This window comes from Pelophylax lessonae, assembly GCF_965119305.1.
Source record: "Pelophylax lessonae genome assembly, chromosome: 12".
NCBI lineage: Eukaryota > Metazoa > Chordata > Amphibia > Anura > Ranidae > Pelophylax > Pelophylax lessonae.
Window position 1 is genome coordinate 29,651,116 of NC_138779.1, and position 18,308 is coordinate 29,669,423.

The following is an 18,308-nucleotide window of genomic DNA, read 5'->3' on the forward strand; positions in this document are numbered from 1 at the left end:
TTCCAGTCTTATTTATAGCACAAAAAATAAACCCAGTAGTCATTAAATACTACCAAAAGAAAACTGTTTGTGTGAAAAAAAAAAAAAGGACAAATGTTTTATGGGTACAATGTTGCATGCCTGAGTAATTGTCATTCAAAGTGTGAGCGCTGAAAGCCGAAAAACGGTCTGGGCAGGAAGGGGGTGAAAGTGCACTGTATTGAAGTGGTTAAACCCAGATTTTAAATCACTTTCTGGAGACCCTAAAATCCCCCCCCCCCCTCCTTCTGGCATCACTCCTCCAGAACAATTAAGAGTAAAGGCTCAACTATTATTTTGGAAGCTGGGGAAGCAATAAGTGCCCCACATTACAATTAGGGTCCCCACTATGCATAAAGCGAGTGTTGCAAAAATAGGTACGCAGACCGCCCCAAGCCCAACAGACAACAGCTCCTATTTATCGGCCTGGTCACAGCTTTATACTACATACGTTATGCCTCTTTCAACAGAGGCCACGACAACAGTCGCCATAGGAAAAAAAAAAAAAACACACACACACACACACACACACACACACACACACACACACACACACACTTGACTTTACAACCCCTTTAAATTTTGAAGGGTTCCCAGGACGGCCAATTTTTTGGAATGTCTACCCCATTTTCCCAGACTCCTGTTCCATAAAGTACAAGACAGCCAAGTTTGTTTAATAGAAAAAAACAGTTCAGCTGGGGGAAAAAAAAAAAAAAAAAAAAAATACAAGACACGGACTTTATTTAAACCATTTTATTTAAGAATCCTACATTGACAAGTCTTGTAAAAAGCATCCAAACACAGAACACATATCTGCAGCAAACGGCATTCTGGGTATAACGTACAAACCAAAACAGTCCCAACACTCTTGAAAAACAGGAGCATTTCATGCCACTCCAGAGCGTTCACCACCCACCCCACCAGCATCAAATGCAGTTCACAGAGACTCACATTGTCAGTGAACAGAAAAGAATGCACACTTCATACAGCATTCACAGCAATAGACGTTTTCAGGAAAGGGAAGGGAAGGGGGAATTTTTTTTTACACAAACTGATTTCAAACAATAATCTTTTAGGCAGGAAAGGCCTCAGTCTTCCAAAATGGACAAGTCCTCTGAATGCAAGAAACATTCGTACGTTACTGGCTCCCACTGCTCTCTGCACACAATCACCAAGGTCAATGGATCCAGAGACACATCGTCACCTTCATGTTAAAAAAATATATATTCCCATAATGCACCACCAGGTTTGCGCACGCGCTCTCGGTTCTCGCTCATACCCAAGCCTCTCATTCCTTGGTAACACCCACAGTTCAAGCAAGCCTTCTGGTTCCACCTCACAGCCGTGCGTTCAGAAGCGCTGGCACGACTTCCATGAAAATAAAGTAGCGGATTAAAAATGGCTCACCCACCGTTCTAAAGAAAGGCCGCAGAGGAGGCGTTCTTGCTGGGTAATGCATGTAGGGGGAAGAGATCCAGCGTGGCTTATTAAAGAGCGCTGCTTGCATGTGCCAGGTCCCGGGTAGACAAAAGTGAGGAGCAGAGATCAGTTGACGAAGCAGTGAACACAATAAGGGAAGACTGTCCTAAACATATTCAGAATCGTTCATTTACATAATGGAAATAAAAAAAAATAAAGTTATACATCAGGTAATGCCAGTAGGTTTTCTTCAACATGCAGCGTTGAAGTTCACGCACACAGTATCTATCAGTCATCTTTCTTTACAAAGCAGGCACAGCTGCACACTTGAAGAAAACCTTCAGGTAACGATCATTTTACGTTATACTTACCACAAAATTAGGAAATGTTTGTTCACCCCAGTCACCCAAAACACCTCATCTACCCATTATTTCTACATACCCCACCCCGATGACTTTGAATCCATACTTGAGCTGAAGCCCCCATTGAATCCAGTACCAGAACCAGCATTAGGTGAGCCCCAGCCTATAGCACCAGAATTTGAGCCATAGGAGTTACTACCTGTCCCGAAACCTTGTGTCTGGTCCCTGGGCTGATTCCCCTGGCCCTGACTATTGCCCTGTGGGCCACCAGGCTGGTTTTGCTGGCTAGCCAGCATACCCATCATGCCCCAACTACTTTGAAGAGCTGCCTGAGCAGCCGCCATCATAGCTGGGTTGATGCTAAAGGCCCCAAAGTTCATTCCACCACCACCCCCCATATTGTTTGGTTGGTTGTTACCAAGGGCACTGCTGTTTGGCCTATTGTTGGGGTAGCCCTGATTCCCAAAGTTTGGCCCTGGGAATCTTCCACCCCTATCCAAGGGCGCTCGGTTGTTGTTGTGTTTGGGTTCTGCAGTTGAAACATGAACGCTGACCCCTTTGATGATGAGGTCTTCTCCACACAGAGATTGTGCCACCTGGAAGATAAAACCATCAACGGTTATTTACCAAAAATCCATCGGCTTTGTGTCACCGACACAAATTATGCAGTCTCCAAGAAATCACAGTACTAGAAAGTAACACGCAACACTGTTTAACTATACTAATTTTAGTTTTAAGGCCCTGTCAACACTGATCAGTTTTACAGAAAAAAAAAAAATCCAAACACATGGATGAAAAATGCATCCCTTTATATCCTATGGAACTCTCCACACCGGTCAGTGTTAAAAGTCCAGCTGGCTGCATTTTGTGTTTAAAAAAAACCACACATCCCCATTGAAAATAGCATTAAACACGCAACCACTGTTGCGTTTTTATTTGAGTCAGGTATCCATGTTTCACAGGTGCATCCTGTCATCAGGGAACAAGAAAAAAAAAAAAAAAAACCCAAAATAAAAAAAACCATATACCCTTAAAAGTAGCCTTCCCCAAATACTTGCCTGAGTCAGACCTCGATCCAGCGCTGTGCCCATCAAAGCAGCTCTTCACCGCTCACAGGCTTCGCTGAGAGCAGCAGGAGCCATTGGCCCAGACGAGTGCCTGAGTAGACAGTCTGGTTCAGGATCGAGCACGGAGTGCCCACATAGCATGCCGCTTCCTAGGAGAGAACTCAGCAAAGAATGCCTGCAAGGGGTGCCAGAAGAAGGTTCAGGGGTTGCTCTGTGCAAAAACCATTGCGCAGAGCAGGTAGGCGTATAATACTTATCTTTAGGCTGGCCAGAGATTGAAATTTTGGCTGGTTCAGCACAGACCAGCTGAATTTTAATCTATGGCCATTCCCCATTTGTGAAAAATCCACACAACCTGCGAGCTGCCAGAGGTAATGTATTGGTTCTTGCACGAGTCCTCAAGCACCCTTAAAATGTTACATTTTTTGGGGGTCAGATCGCCACACTATTACTTGTGCTGGTACAGCGGTCGGTCAGTTATTTCTTGCTGGGTTGAACATAAGAGAAAATAAACTTCATGTGTACCGGGCTTAAGACATTGCAAAGAACTTACCTGGTCATCTGCAAACGTCACAAAAGCGAATGCTCTGAAAGGCTTCGGGATGAACACATCTACAACTTCACCATACTGAGCGAAGAACTGGCGAAGCTCTTCAGCACTCATGTCCTCCGTACAGCGGCCAACAAAGACTTTTCGGCTGCGCATCGGCTCATCTGGGCTTTGCTGTTAATGTAGGGGAGGAGGAACAAATAAATACACAAGATGTAAAATTACACTTCATAAACAAACTTTACCTGCTTATGTGTCTGATCTAATCACTAGGGTCACCTCAAAATTAACCAATTCTAAATTAAAGGGATGGTCTTGTTTCTTTGCAAAGCAGAGATTAGAATGCGCCTCTTCCCCTAGTGAAAGCAGAACAGTACACAAACACTGGCTAGGCACACAGTTAACCCTTTAAATGCCCTAACAGTTTAACTCCTTCCCAGTCAGTGTCATTAGAACGACAGTGCATATTTTTAGTAATGATCACTGTATTTGTGTCACTGGTTCCCACAAAGGGTCAATTCATATCCGATGCTATAAGACGCCATTACTGGTATTTAAAAAAAATAAAAATAAAAAGAAGACTAGCTGCCAGGTACACCCTTATTGCCCGAACCACACCCAAGGCATACAAGGCAATTTCCTTCAGGTGTTGTGGCCTGGGACACAGGGAAGGCAACACAACGTCTTCATTCAAATGAAAATCAGACAAACTTTGGAAGGAACGACGGACAGGGACGGACGAAGAACCACCTCATCTCTGAACCACCAAGTAAGGTGAACTACAGGAGAGCACCGTCATTTCCGACACCCTGCCCGCAGAGGCGTTAGCCACCAAGGCCACCTTCCGGGACAGCGTAAGCAGTGGAATCTTCTGAAGACTCTCCAAAGAAGGCTTCTGGAGGACTGAGCACTAAATTGAGGTCCCAAGGCGGCAACGGAGACCACACTGGAGGGGCCAAGTGCCTAGCTCCCTGAAGAAAAATTATACACCAGGGAGTATGTGGCCAAGGGCCATTGAAAGAAGACTGCTAAGGCCAACACCTGACCCTTGATAGCACTTAAGGTCAGTTTTGCTCAACCCCCCATTGAAGGAGGGTCAAGCTCCGAGATACCGCAAGCAACGATGAACCTCAAGAGACTCACACCATGCTATGTATGACTTCCACGTACGATGGTAGATCTTCCTAGAAGTAGATTTCCTAGCTTTTAACAGTGTTGGAATCACCAACTCCGATAAACCTCTATCCTTCAGCACCTGGCATTCAACAGCCAAGCCATCAAAGCCAGCGACAGCAAAGCAGTATGGAAGATTGGTCCTTGGGACAGCAGATCCACCCTGAAAGGAAGCTTCCAAGGAATGTCAGTGACCAGATCGGTGTACCAAGCCCAGCGAGGCCAGTCCGGGGCCACCAAGATGACTGGAATCCCTTCTGCCTTGATCCTGCATAGAAGCTTGAGAGGAGGAAAGGCGTAAATCAGACGCTACGTACCCAATAGGGCCAACAGCGGGTCTGTGGCGTCCACCAGATGATGCCGCGACCGAGCCACAAACCTCTGCACCTGTTGAGCCGAGACGCAAACAGGTCCACCTCGGAGATGCCTCATAGTAGACAACTGATGAAACACCTCGGGATAAAAGAGGGACCACTCCTTCCCCCTGCTGACTGAGGTAATCCGCCTGCCAGTTTTCCACTCCTGGAAGGTGTACGGCGGAGAGGGTTGGAACAAACTGTTCTGCCCACCTTAGAATGCCGGCTACCTTCAGAGTCGCCAGGACACTTCTGCCTCGTTTCTACTGAGCGGAACGGTTCGGGTCGGTACAGTTTGGAAGGGTTTGGTCTATTCTATTCAGGTGAGCGATTCCACTGCAAGTCGGGCCACCAGGGACCATGCGGGGTTTACACCAAATGAGGTGTTTGTTTTGCTCTTTCATTTGATGTGAGCATTGAAGTTTTCCTGTCCGCCAATCAGTGGAATCCATCGTGTGACGCCAGTAGCTCCGCCCTAACCGTACCGTACCATTTCCTATGGCCCTACATCTGAAGCAGGACCAGGAATGGTGCGGTTTGGTTCGGTTGTATGGGCCACTTTCATAATGGAAACACTCAAATTAGCGTACCGTACCGACCCGCTCAGTGGAAACGAGGCATTCTTGTACCCCCCTGGTAATTGACATAATCTACGGCCGTGGCATTGTCCGACTGAATGCGCACTGCGCATCCCTGAAGATGATCCATCCAATGGTCCAGACACAGTCTGACTGCTCGGAGTTCCAAGACATTTATCGGTAGTCTGGAATCTTGCAGTGTCCAGACATCCTGAACAGAAGGACGATGCCTCCCCAGCCATACAAGCTGGCATCTGTGATAACCACTGTCCAATACAAGGGGAGGAAGGATTTACCCACCTGAAGCACCGGTCAACAAAGCCCCCATATCAGTCATTCCTTCGTTCGAACTGTGCAAACAGAACTGCCTCGAAGGTAGACGATCATGCCCAGCAGCCACATGCAAGTCCAGAGGGATGACCATCTGCTGGACAGGAGACGAATTGCAGCCTGCAATTTCTGGAGTTTGTCCAGAGGAAGGAACACTCTGGCTAAGGCCGAGTCCAAAGTCAGACCCAGATAGTCCAGCTTTGTGTACGGAACCAGAGCAGACTTCTGAAAATTCAGAATCCAGCCTAATGCCTTCAGAGTTCGTATGGCGTTTTCCACCAGAGCAGGAGGGGACTCCGCTCGCAGAAGGAGGTCCCCCAAATAGCTCAGTACCACGATCCCCCGTTGGCGTAACAATGCTAGCAGTGGGGCTAACACTTTTTGTGAAGACCCGAGGAGCAGAGGCGAGACCAAAGGTTAACGCCACAATCTGAGAATGCTCCTCTCCCATGGCAAAGCAGAGGAAGCGCTGGTGACCGGCACATATTGGAATGTGAAGGCAAGCATCTTTGAGGTCGATGGAGGCAAGAAAATCTCCCTGATACAGGGATGCCACCAGCGTGTAAAATGGACTCCCATCCATTTTTACCTTAACATACTCACTGCTAGGAACATTCAGGACCACCCGGGCGCGGACCGATGGGACCCCCCGCTGGATACCTACCCTTAAGCCATATTGACCCACTTACCGTATGGTATTGGGGGTCAACACCTTCCGGTGAGTTAGAATTTTTTACACCATACTTCACGTGCACGGAGGGTGACACCACCATTGCACACATTGGAAGATCCACCCACTATTCCATGATATAGAGGAGTTTTCTGGGGGTTCTTTCGGATGCAATCACAGCACTATAACTTTGGACTTCATTGGACATTTTTTTTTTTTTATAATTGACATACCACCATTACCTTTATGCTCCACATATATCCTATAATACACACACACACACACATATATAATTTTTTGGCATAAGATATTGCTGCATGGTCTTATGAGCACTGAATGCGTTGGTTTATATGTACTGGTTTATGTGCACTTTATATCTACTTGGGGATGCACTGTATACGATACATGTGATAGATATGGGATACAGCATAATTCATATGCGCATTGCAACCTTTCACGCTCAGTAACCACTGCTTATCTTTAAATTGGCTTGGTCAACAGGCTAATTATTCTTCCCCCCCCCCCCCCATTTTTTTTTTTTTTTTTTTATTATTTTTCTGAGACATGCGCTGCTGGTAATATTTCTATATTACTGTGCACACCTGTAGCGGCTCTCTCCCCTCTCATTGGCTACCACTGCTGTCAGTCCAACCCTGTGACGAGGGAGCAAGGCCGAGGTGCCCTACCTATGGACGCAGGCAACAAGCAGCTTGCTATGGGGGCACAAAGAGAAGGAGCCAGGAACACAAGCAGCAGAGGACCCAAGAAGAGGTTGTGGGCCACCTTGTAGCAATTACACTGCACAGAGCAGGTGACATGTTTATTTTGGAGGAAAAAAACCCACATACAAAAAGGGGAGACTACAATCACTTTAAAATTGAAAAAGGTAGATCTTTCCAAACCGCTATCTGCGATTGAATGTGCTACAAGTACAAAAAGGTTTGTAGTGCTCAATGAGCTGCAAGGGCGCTGGTGAGCACTCCCCGTAATTTAGTAACTGTCTGCCAATGCAGGAGGCACAGACAGCTGTATTAGGAGTCTGCTGATCATGGGTGCAATGGTCTGCAGGCTCCTGAGGCAAAAAAGTAAAATGCATTTTATTTGCAGGCAAAAAAAAAACCTAGGTTAGTCTTACCGGTAACGGTATTTCCAGGAATCTTCCAGGATAGCCCATTTGAGAGAAGTATGGCTCTGCCTTCAACAGGAAACAAACCAAAAAGATTAAAATAACCCCCCTTACCATCCCCTCTTCAGTTGTAAGAAGTAAAATCCTCCACCAACGTGCACAAGGGGAAAAAAACACTAATTCCACAAACCCAAAAACTCTCAGTGAATAATACAAAACAAACCGGGTGGGAATATATCCGCTGTCCTGGAAGATTCCTGGAAATACTTTTACCGGTTACTAACCAAGGTTTTCCCTAATCTTCCAGGACAGCTCACTTGAGGAGATCAACAAGAAATCCTAACTTGGGGGAGGGGAGGGGGGACAGCATGCAAAACCTTACTTCCAAAGGATAGATCTTGGCTGGATAACATCTCCACTCAGTAGTGCTTTATGAAAGCATGGGCTGAAGACCATACTACCGCTCATGCAATGTCTTCCCAAGAAGCACTTACTCTTTCAGCCATGATGTGTCTAATGATCTTGTGGAGTGTGCTCTAACCCTAGCAGGTGGCAGCTGACCTAAATGCTTGCAGACTAGACAGAGCTATAATCCACCTAGCAATGGAACTTTTGGAAGCAGAAAGGCTCTTCTTGGAACCCCTGTATAAAATTAGGAGCGGAAGAGATTTCCTAACACCTCTGGTAACATCCAGATGCTAAATTGGGCATCTCCCAAACGTCTAAATAGCAACCCTGCATGTAGCCACTTTCCGGAACCACCATATAATTCCCCTCACTGGGCCAGAAACAGTTAGCAAGCCACACCTCTCTATAAAAGACCATTCACCAGAAGTGGGTGCAGGGATCCTTTAAACTGAAAGTGCACAGATAGTGTACATGAAATGCATCAACGCACTTCCGGTCCGGAGCAATCTGGGACAGACTGGACCCACAAGCGCTGTCCTACCCACGGCCCTATTAGTACACATGGCTTGCAAGAAACTGCACCGCCATCTAGGTCCATCTAACTAGGCCCCTGATTCTTCCACCACAGGGGATTCCTTACCCACAGGAGGCATGATCTGTACTAAAAAACACCACACACACACACACACACACACACGAGAACGGCTCCTAGAACACAGGCACACCCAGTCTTATCCACCAGAGAGGGGTTCTGAGACCACAATCGCCAGAACCAAACAAAAAAAAAAACAAACCTGACCCAGTGTAATCCTGGATGGTTCGGAAACATAACTGAAGAGGGAAGGTAAAGGGGGGGGCTATTTAATCTTTTTGGTTTCTGTTTCCTGTTGAAGGCGGAGCCAATCATCTCAAGTGATCAAGTGAGCTGTCCTGGAAGATGATTGGGGAAAGTCCATTTATTAATGTTTTCTTAGGAGCCTGCAGAACAGCGCACCAAGAAAAGAATAAATTTACCTTTTACCTGCAAACGTGCATTTAAAGAGAAAAAAATAGTTTAGCTTTTAAAGAGGTCTAAGCAAGCAAGACCCTGCACATAGGACATCTTACCTTTGAATTAGGCAGTTTGCAATCACACCATCTGCCGTCTATCATGTGCCGCTGTGACATCACTTTCACCTGTGTTTCATAGTCTGCAAAGCGAACAAATCCAAAGCCTTTTGAATGGCCTGTTTTGGCATCTTTTTTAACCTACAAAGGAGAAGTACAATTTAACAACTGGTACTTTTAACAGTTTGTTTTTTGGGTGCTCATCAGAAGAGAATAAAAAAATATATATATACCTGAACCATGATTACTTCTCCAAATGTACTGAAATATTCTTTCAGGTCCTGCTCTGTCGTTTTCCACGGAAGTCCCAACACAATGAGATCAGATGTTTTTGTAACAGCACGCTTTATTTTAACAGCTGAAGAGGCATCGGTTTCATCCATCTTCCTCTTGTTGTCTGTAAGCAAAGAAAAAAAAAAAATGTTTTTTTTAAATATTATACTAAAAATGGCATAAATACACCTTAACCACTTGCCGACCGCCGCAAGTACATATACTGCGGCGGTCAGCCCCTCACAGGCAGAGTGACGTATGGGTACGTCACTAGCCTGTTAGGCTCTGGGGAGCGAGCGCGCGCCGTGGTCACGGACCCCGCCGGTCACTCAGCGATCGTCGGGGGAGAGGGAGAAAGTCAGGCGGCTAGTGTAAACAAGCCGCCTGTCATTCTCCCCTGTGTAGGAACACTGATCATACGGTTCTACTATGTAGGACCGTTGATCACTGTTTCTACAGCTCAAGCCACAGCCAATCACAGTTAGAATCACGCCCCTAGGGACACACACAGCCCCTCCCTCTCAAATAAAGTTAACCCCTTCACTGCCAGTGTATTTTTACAGTAACAGTGCATATGTATAGCACTGATTACTGCAGAAATGTCACTGGTAACCCCAAAAGTGTCAAAAATGTCAGTCAAGGGTCCGATCTGTCTGCCGCAATGTCGCAGTACTGAGAAAGAAAAAGAAAAAATAAATAAATAAAAATCGCAGATCGCCACCATTACGCGTTAAAAAAAAAAAAAAAACAACAAAAATCTTTCCCTTTGTTAGTAAACGCGATAACTTTTGCGCAAACCAATCAAAATACGCTTTTTGCGATTTTTTTTACCAAACATATGCAGCATAAAACAAATTGACCGAAAATGTTAAAAAAATTTTGATTTTTACATTTTTTTGGGGGGGGGGGGGGGATTTCATATTAAAAAAATGTGAAAAATATTGCTATTTTTGCAAAATTGACGCTCTTTGTTTATAGCGCATGATAAAAAAAGAAAAAAAAAAAAAAAAAAAGTATCCAGTTCTTTGTATTGCTTCCTTTGTGTGGAATCCCTTGTGCTCCTGCCAGTCCCTCCATTTTCCTATTAAAACTGACCCCACTAGGCATGAAGGCAGTGTGGTCAGTACTACTGCTGTGCTGGGAATTGAGCCTGGTCTACAATGATTAGAATTGTCCTCGACATGCCCTCTCTCCCACACAGCCATTCACTGGGAAGCTCAGTGTACTGCTGTTTTTCCTCCCTGAGCTCTATGCAGATGAGAACAGAGGGAATAATATTACTACAAATGTTTTGCCTTTCATTTCCATTTTAAACTGCATGAATTGCTTTGTAAGGTGAGGGTTTACAAATACTTTATAAAGCCTGTGTTCCCGCCAAAAGAGGCTATAAAAAAATAAAAAGGGGGGGGGAGCTCTGATCGTAGCGGCGTAGGTCACGTGACTGACAGCACACTCCCTCTTTCCATGCCCACCAACTAAAACAGTGTGTGGGCCATCTCATGTTGATCGATGTAGGCCCTGCCTCCCATTTAAAGCATATAGACACAGGCTGGTTGGATTTAAAGTGGAACTTTAGTCAGAAAATTAAGTCCTGCTAGATCACTTTAGGCCGGCCCCTTTTTGCAGGTATAGCTATTGGAAAAAAAATAAAAATAAAATAAAGTGCATATACAGTTTAAAAACCAGTAACACGCTGTCTCACCCTGCTCTGCACATGCTCAGCGGCACTCAGCATTTTTTTCTGCTGACGGCCTATCGATTTACTGCTCCTCAGGGGTGAACAAACATTGCTGGAGGCTCTTTACAGCACACCAATTTTAGTAGCATCATTTATGGAAACTACAGCACCTTGCTAGTATTATACCCCTTGAAATGCTCCACATTTGTCAAGTTACAACCAAAAATATAAAAATGTGTTTTATTGGGATTCTGTGTGATAGACCAAAGTGTTGTCAAGTGGAAGGAAAATGATAAATTGCTTTCCAAATTATTTACAATTAAATATGTGAAAAGTGCAGCGTGCATTTGTATTCAGCCTCCATTTACTCCGATATCCCTCACAAATCTAGCGGAACCAATTGCCTTCAGAAGTCACCTTATTAGTAAATAGAGTCCACCAGTGTGTAATTTAGTCTCAGTAAAAATACAGCTGTTCTGTGAAGCCCTCAGTGGTTTGGTAGAGAACCTTAGTGAACAAACAGCATCATGAAGGCCAAGGAACACACAGACTGGTCAGGGATAAAGTTGAAAAAGCTTAAACACTTCTGTACTGGAAGGTTTTACACCCTTAACCACTCCCCGCCCGCCCTATAGGGAAATGATGGCGGGAATGTGGTTGAGTTATCCTGACCGGACGTCATATGACGGCGGCAGGATAACACAGGTCTGGGCGCCCCCCGGGGGAGCGCAGAGCGGCGATCTGTGATGCGAGGTGTCAGTCTGACACCCTGCATCTCCGATCTCGGTAAAGAGCCTCTGACGGAGGCTCTTTACCATGTGATCAGCCGTGTCCAATCACGGCTGGTCACATAGTAAATAGGAACAGCCGTTGATCGGCTTTCCTTAGTTCGTGCCTGACAGGCACGAGTAAAGGAGCGCCGATCGGCGGCTCCCCTGACAGGGGGGGGGGGGGGGTCGGCACTGGTAATCAGATCATTGATTACCAGTGCAGACCCTCGGGGGGGGGGGGGGGGGGGATGCCACTAGATCCACCAGGGATGCCCACTATGACCCCAGGGATGCCCACTATGGCCACCAGGGATGGCAATCAGGGCTCAGGGAGCCCCCCATTGCCCACCCCATCAGTGCTGCCCACCAGTGCCCTCCCTATCAGTGCTGCCCACAAGTGCCCATCATTGCCATCCTTAAGTGTCGCCCACCAGTGCCCATTATTGCCCACCGGTGCCGCCCATCAGTGCCCATCAGTGCCGCCCATCAGTGCCTCCCCATCAGTGCCTCCCCATCAGTGCAGGAAAAAACGTATTTACAAAATTGTATAACATAAAAACAAAAAAAAAAACTTTTTTTTTTTTTAAACTTTTCGGTCTTTTTTTTATTTGTTTAGCAAAAAGGAAAAAACCCAGAGGTGATCAAATACCACCAAAAGAAAGCTCTATTTGTGGGGGGAAAATGACATAAATTTGGTGTAGGTACAGTGTTGCATGACCGCGCAATTGTCATTCAAAATGCAACAGCGCTAAAAGGGGAAAATTGGCCTGGGCGGGAAGTGCCCGGTATTAAAGTGGTTAATGACCAGACCATTTTTTTCCGATACGGCACTGCGTTACGCTGACAATTGCGCGGTCGTGCGATGCTGTACCCAAATGAAATGAAAGTCTTTGCACAAATAAAGCTCTTTTGGTGGTATTTGATCACCTCTGCGTTTTTTTTGTGCAAACGAAAGGGACAATTTTGAAAAAAAAAAAAAAAAAACACGCACTACTTTCTGCTCTAAAAACACAGCCAAAAAAAAAAAATTTTCTTCATCAATTTAAGCCAGAATGTATTCTGCTACATATTTTTGTTAAAAAAAAAAAAAAAAATCCCAAAAGGTTTATATTTATTGGTTTGCGTCCACAAACGATGCAATATTTTTATAGCTTTTTTTTTAACTAGTAATGGCAGCAATCCTTAACCGGTTGCCGACCACCGCAAGCAAACATACTGTGGCGGTCAGCCCCGGCCAGGCAAAGTGACGTATGGGTACGTCAATAGCCTGTAAGCCAATAGGGGGCGAGCACGCGCCCCCCGCACGGCTCGTTCACGGACACCTCCGTGCGATTGTGCGCTGTGAAGGGAGAAAGGCAGGCGGGTAGAGAGTAGTGGATGCATGGAATAACCTTCCTGCAGAAGTGGTAGCTGCAAATACACTGAAGGAGTTTAAGCATGCATGGGGTAGGCATAAGGCTATCCTTCATATAAGATAGGGCCAGAGACTTCATAGGATTCAGATATATTGGGCAGACTAGATGGGCCAAATGGTTCTTATCTGCCGACACATTCTATGTAATGTAAACAAAGCCGCCTGTCATTTTCCCCTGTGTAACACAGATCATAAGGTCCTGCTATGTAGGACCGTTGATCTGTGCTGTTACATGTAAAACCACATCCAATCACAGTTAGAAGCACGCCCCTAGGGACACACTTAACCCCTCCTTCCCCAATAAAGTTAACCTCTTCCCTGCCAGTGTAATTTTTACAGTAACAGTGCATATGTATAGCACTGATTACTGTAGTAATGTCACTGGTACCCCCAAAAGTGTCAAAAATGTCAGTCAAGGGTCCGATCTGTCCGCCGCAATGTCGCAGTCCCGCAAAAAAAAAAAAAAAAGACAAATCTTTCCCTTAGTAAACGCAATAACTTTTGTGCAAACCAATCAAAATACGCTTATTGTGATTTTTTATCAAACATATGTAGCAGAAAACAAATTGGCCACAAATGTTAAAAAATTTTGATTTTTACATTTTTTGGGGAGAATTTCATATAAAAATTTTTTTGAAAAATATTATTTTGCAAAATTGTCGCTCTTTTGTTTATAGCGCATGATCAAAAAAATAAATAAATTCTTTGCACAGGTGATCAAATACCACCAAAAGAAAGCTCTGTTTGTGGAAAAAAAAAAAAAAAAAGGACGTCAAATTAGTTTAGGTACGGCATCGCACGACCGCGCAATTGTCCGTTAAAGTCACGCAGTGCCGAATCGCAAAATAGGCCCTGGTCAGGAAGGGGGTAAAATTTTCGGGGGCTTAAGTGGTTAATGAGACTTCGACATTGTGGCGGACATATCGGACAGCTAACTGACACTTTTGGGGACCCGTGACATTACAGTGATAAAAAAAAAAAACACACTGTTACTGCACTAATGACCGGCAGGGAAGGGGTTATCAGGGGTGATCAAAGTGTTAAGTGTGTCCCTAGGAGGTGTTTGCTCTAACTGGAGGACCTATTTGTGTCTTAGCAGGCACACAAGATCTGTCTTCCTCCCTAAATACATTTACATCCATCGAGCAATTCTTCTGCCAAAACATTGCTGCCAGGAGGCAAGGAGTTTAGAAGGGCTGGGCAAATGCCCTGTGTATGAAGCCTAATGCAGAGGCTGGAATCAAATTTGGTGAAGTTCTCACCACTGAGTCCTTGTACAAGACCAGCTTTTGCTAAAATGCAGATTCAAACCCAGGCGTTCACTGAGCTTTTCCTATAAGGGCAGGTAGGACAGCACTGGGGCGGTACCCCTCCCACAGGTTGGAGGGTCATGTGAGGCCTGACCATTCTATTTAAGCCATGGTCTTGGACATGGCCCCCAGGCTCTGAGGAAGAGGCAAGGCCTCGAAACGAGTCAGTCTTCCGTTTACATGTGACATTCGGACTTTTCTATTTTGATGCTGTTCGTTGGAATCTATATGCTGACCTATCATGCATGCTTGTGAGTAGCTGATTTTAAACTATTTTATTAAAAAGCTTGCTGAGGATAATGCGCTAGGCTGGTGCGCCCTTTCTTTGTGTTTGTTTTACAGGACAGCACTGGGGTGTGCAGCTGCCTAAAGTGACATCCAGCAAATACTGATCACTTTACTTAGCACTCACCTTTGGGGTAATTGACAACATAAACGAGATTTCCCCATCCGGTCTCTGGTGCATGAAGGATTCCTTCCACTAATCTGACTCCACGCATACACTGATTCACTGGATTCCGATATCTAAGGCCACATGCGCCAGGAAACTGTGCTGTAACTGTTGATAGGAGGACGGTGCCGTCATCTTCAGAGGGAATTTCCATTGGTTCTTCATTTTCATCCTCAGCCACGCGAATATATTCCATTTCCATGGCTGCAAACTAAAGGGAATAAAAGAACAGTTCAGTTTTATTGCTACCTGTAACCGTGTTGAAAAAGATTTTCACCTCTCCAAGCCCAGTGACACCAGGATAAGAAATGAGGAGCAGGCGGCACTGGGCCAGATTATATATATATATATATATATATATATATATATATATATATATATATATATATATATATATATATATATATATATATATATATTAACATGACAGGGGTTCTTATCCACATTTCTAAAAAGTGGACCACCACTGCACCATGGAGAAATTTTCCTTCACTTCCTGTGCCAACAGTGGGGACACAAACTGCAAATTCGGAAGATTACAGCTCCGTACACCCACCATGGCCATTCCAGTGTCACGCACGCTCCATGATGGATTTTGTTTTCCTATCTTGTTGCATTTCAACATTTGAGTTACATTAGAAATAAAGGCAATTTGTTTAAATTTTTGATAGAGGGATTAGATCCCTGGTCAGGTTTTTATTGATGTCTGTGTCCCCAATAGGGAGATTCACCCTCTCTTTGTCCCAGTTACCTTTCCCACAGAAAGTGAAATAAAGTTCCTAATTTTGGGCTGTCACAAGAACATGACTAGATGGGAATCTTCCAATGGGGGCAAACGTTTTGGTGGCAAAAACAGGGATTGCCTCGTTTCTTATGTTTGCAATGGGACAGGAAGTTAAAGGAAATCTCCCCTACGGGACACAGATGGCAGATAAAACCAGACAGGGATTATTAACTACCCCCCGCCATATAGACAAATGACGGCAGATGGGATCCTCTCGTGGGAAGGACATTGTCCCAGTCTAATGGCACTTTTCCACTGCAAGTACCGGCTCGGCTCTACTCGGCCCGGTTTGCTTTTCCACTGCTGGTACCGCATGGTATAGTGTCGGAACGGTTCGGTATAGGTTTGCTTTTCCACTAAAGTAGTACTAAAGTTAAGTGGGTGGGATAACAACGGGGTGGGTGGGATTCTCTGACCAATCAGTGGCCAGTAGTGACTGCATGCAAAGGATTGTGGGATATGGTACCAGTTTGGTACCTGTTGGAACCACAATCAAGTAGGTACTGTTTTTTCAGAGCCGTACCGTACGGTTCCATGCAGTGGAAAAGCAAACCTATACCAAACAGTTCCAACCCTATACCATGCGGTACCAGCAGTGGAAAAGCACAAAAGCATGCCGAACCGTTACGGTTCCATGCAGTGGAAAAGCGCCATAACTGCACTTGCAAGCCTGATCGCAGGCGAGCCACGTCCCTGGGACACGGCACGACCCCCCAATCACGGTAAATAGCCAATTACATAGTTCTTTACCTATGTGATCAGCAGTGCCCAATCACAGCCGATCACATAAACAAGGAAATGCTGGTTGACAACTCTCCTCATCTCACTCTGACCGCTTGTGAGGAGAGAAGATCTGCGGGCATCTTACAGGGGAGACCTGCACAGGTAATCAGGGCAGTGGCACTGATCATCAGTGCTGCCCATCAGTGAACAAGAAAAATTACTTATTGACAAAGTAAATTTCTCAAATGTTTGTTTTTCTTTTTTTTTTTTTTTAAGCAATAAAAAATCCAGTTGTGATTAAATACCACCAAAAGAAAGCCTTTTGTGTGGAAAAAATAAAAATTAAATTTGGGTACAGTGTTGCATGACCGTGCAATTGTCATTCAGTGTGACAGCGCTGAAAGCTGGCCTTGGCAGGAAGGGGGGTAAAAGCACCCAGTATTGAAGCCATTAACTCTCCCTTACTCTGTCCAAAATGAAAGACAAGAATTGCATTGGTTCTACTTCAAAGAAGATCTTCAGTGTGGCAACATATGGCACCGTGCCGAGTCACATGGCAACGTACAGCAGCCCAGTACATGGCATGGCACTGCTATAGGTTGCTGTGAATTACATGTACGTTTTGTACACTTCAAATAAAGTTAGTACAAAAAAAAAAAAACACAGGAGGGGCCATGTGATGAATCACACACCACACTTCCCCCTAGCGCAACTAGGAGCACATGGCAACGTAAAGCAGCACAGTTGTACATTGCTGTGAATAAAGCATACCTTTTGTATGCTTCAAATAGAGTTGGTACAAAACATAAAAAAAGGGGGTGTGAGGGAAGAAGCCATGTGATACACCACACTGCCCCCTACTGCAACCTGTAACGCATGGCAACGTAAAGCAAAACAGCTGTACATTGCTGTGAATTAAATGTACCTTTTGTACACTTCAAATAAAGTTAGTCTATAAAAAAAAAAAGGTGTGAGGGAAGAAGCCATGTGATGCACCACATTGCCTTCCCCCCTACTGCAACCTGTAACGCATGGCAACGTAAAGCTTAACAGCTGAACATTGCTGTGAATGAATTATAGCTTTTGTACACTTCAAATAAAGTTAGTACAAAACAAAAAAGGGGGTGTGAGGGAAGAAGCCATGTGATACATCACCACACTGCCCCCTACCGCAACCACGAACGCATGGCAACGTAAAGCAGTACAGCTGTACATTGCTGTGAATGAAATGTACCTTTTGTACGCTTCAAATAAAGTTGGTACAATACAAAAAAAAAAAAACAAAGAAAGGGGCCTTATGAAACGATGAATGGTCTTTACCGCGCCCGGCAGCTCTCCGCTCTGCTGTGAGCACGGCCTAAGCAACCCTTCCCTGACTCCCACAGGCCTCCAATCCCCCTCCTCCCCCCGACTAGGCCACAGCCACGCGGCCTCCGCTCCCGCCCGGCGCCGCGAACACACACACCTGCTCCAGCGTAGATGAAAATGGAGAATTCCCTAGTGAGGGCCCGACACCGCACGCCCGGGAACCACACACCGAACCGGCTTCTCACCTCCTTCGAACACAGCTCCCGCACAAAATGGCGCCCGGTAGCCTCAGCTCCAATCCTCATCTGCCGAGAGCAACTACCACCGCGCGAGAGAGGGGGAGGAACAGACTATGACCAAAACGTTTACCGCCATCTCCTTCGCTGCGTACTTCCTTTGTTACCAGCCCAGGAGAGAATATAATACTGATCCG

The 18,308-nt window shown here is 45.3% G+C and overlaps 1 protein-coding gene across 2 annotated transcripts; it reads right to left on the minus strand.

The window, feature by feature from the left end:
* Nucleotides 1–756: 756 nt before the first annotated feature.
* Nucleotides 757–18,172, minus strand: TARDBP (TAR DNA binding protein). Of its 2 annotated transcripts, XM_082273169.1 has the most exons (7): nucleotides 18,033–18,172; nucleotides 15,022–15,271; nucleotides 9,398–9,561; nucleotides 9,165–9,305; nucleotides 7,659–7,718; nucleotides 3,420–3,590; nucleotides 757–2,395 (listed from the first exon to the last, which is right to left on the minus strand). In XM_082273169.1, the coding sequence occupies exons 2-7, from the start codon at nucleotides 15,260–15,262 to the stop codon at nucleotides 1,871–1,873; spliced, it is 1,302 nt and encodes a 433-aa protein (XP_082129295.1). In that variant the 5' UTR covers nucleotides 15,263–15,271; nucleotides 18,033–18,172; the 3' UTR covers nucleotides 757–1,870. The 2 variants fall into 2 exon arrangements, with proteins under 2 accessions (XP_082129295.1, XP_082129296.1); XM_082273170.1 differs by lacking the exon at nucleotides 7,659–7,718.
* Nucleotides 18,173–18,308: the final 136 nt, after the last annotated feature.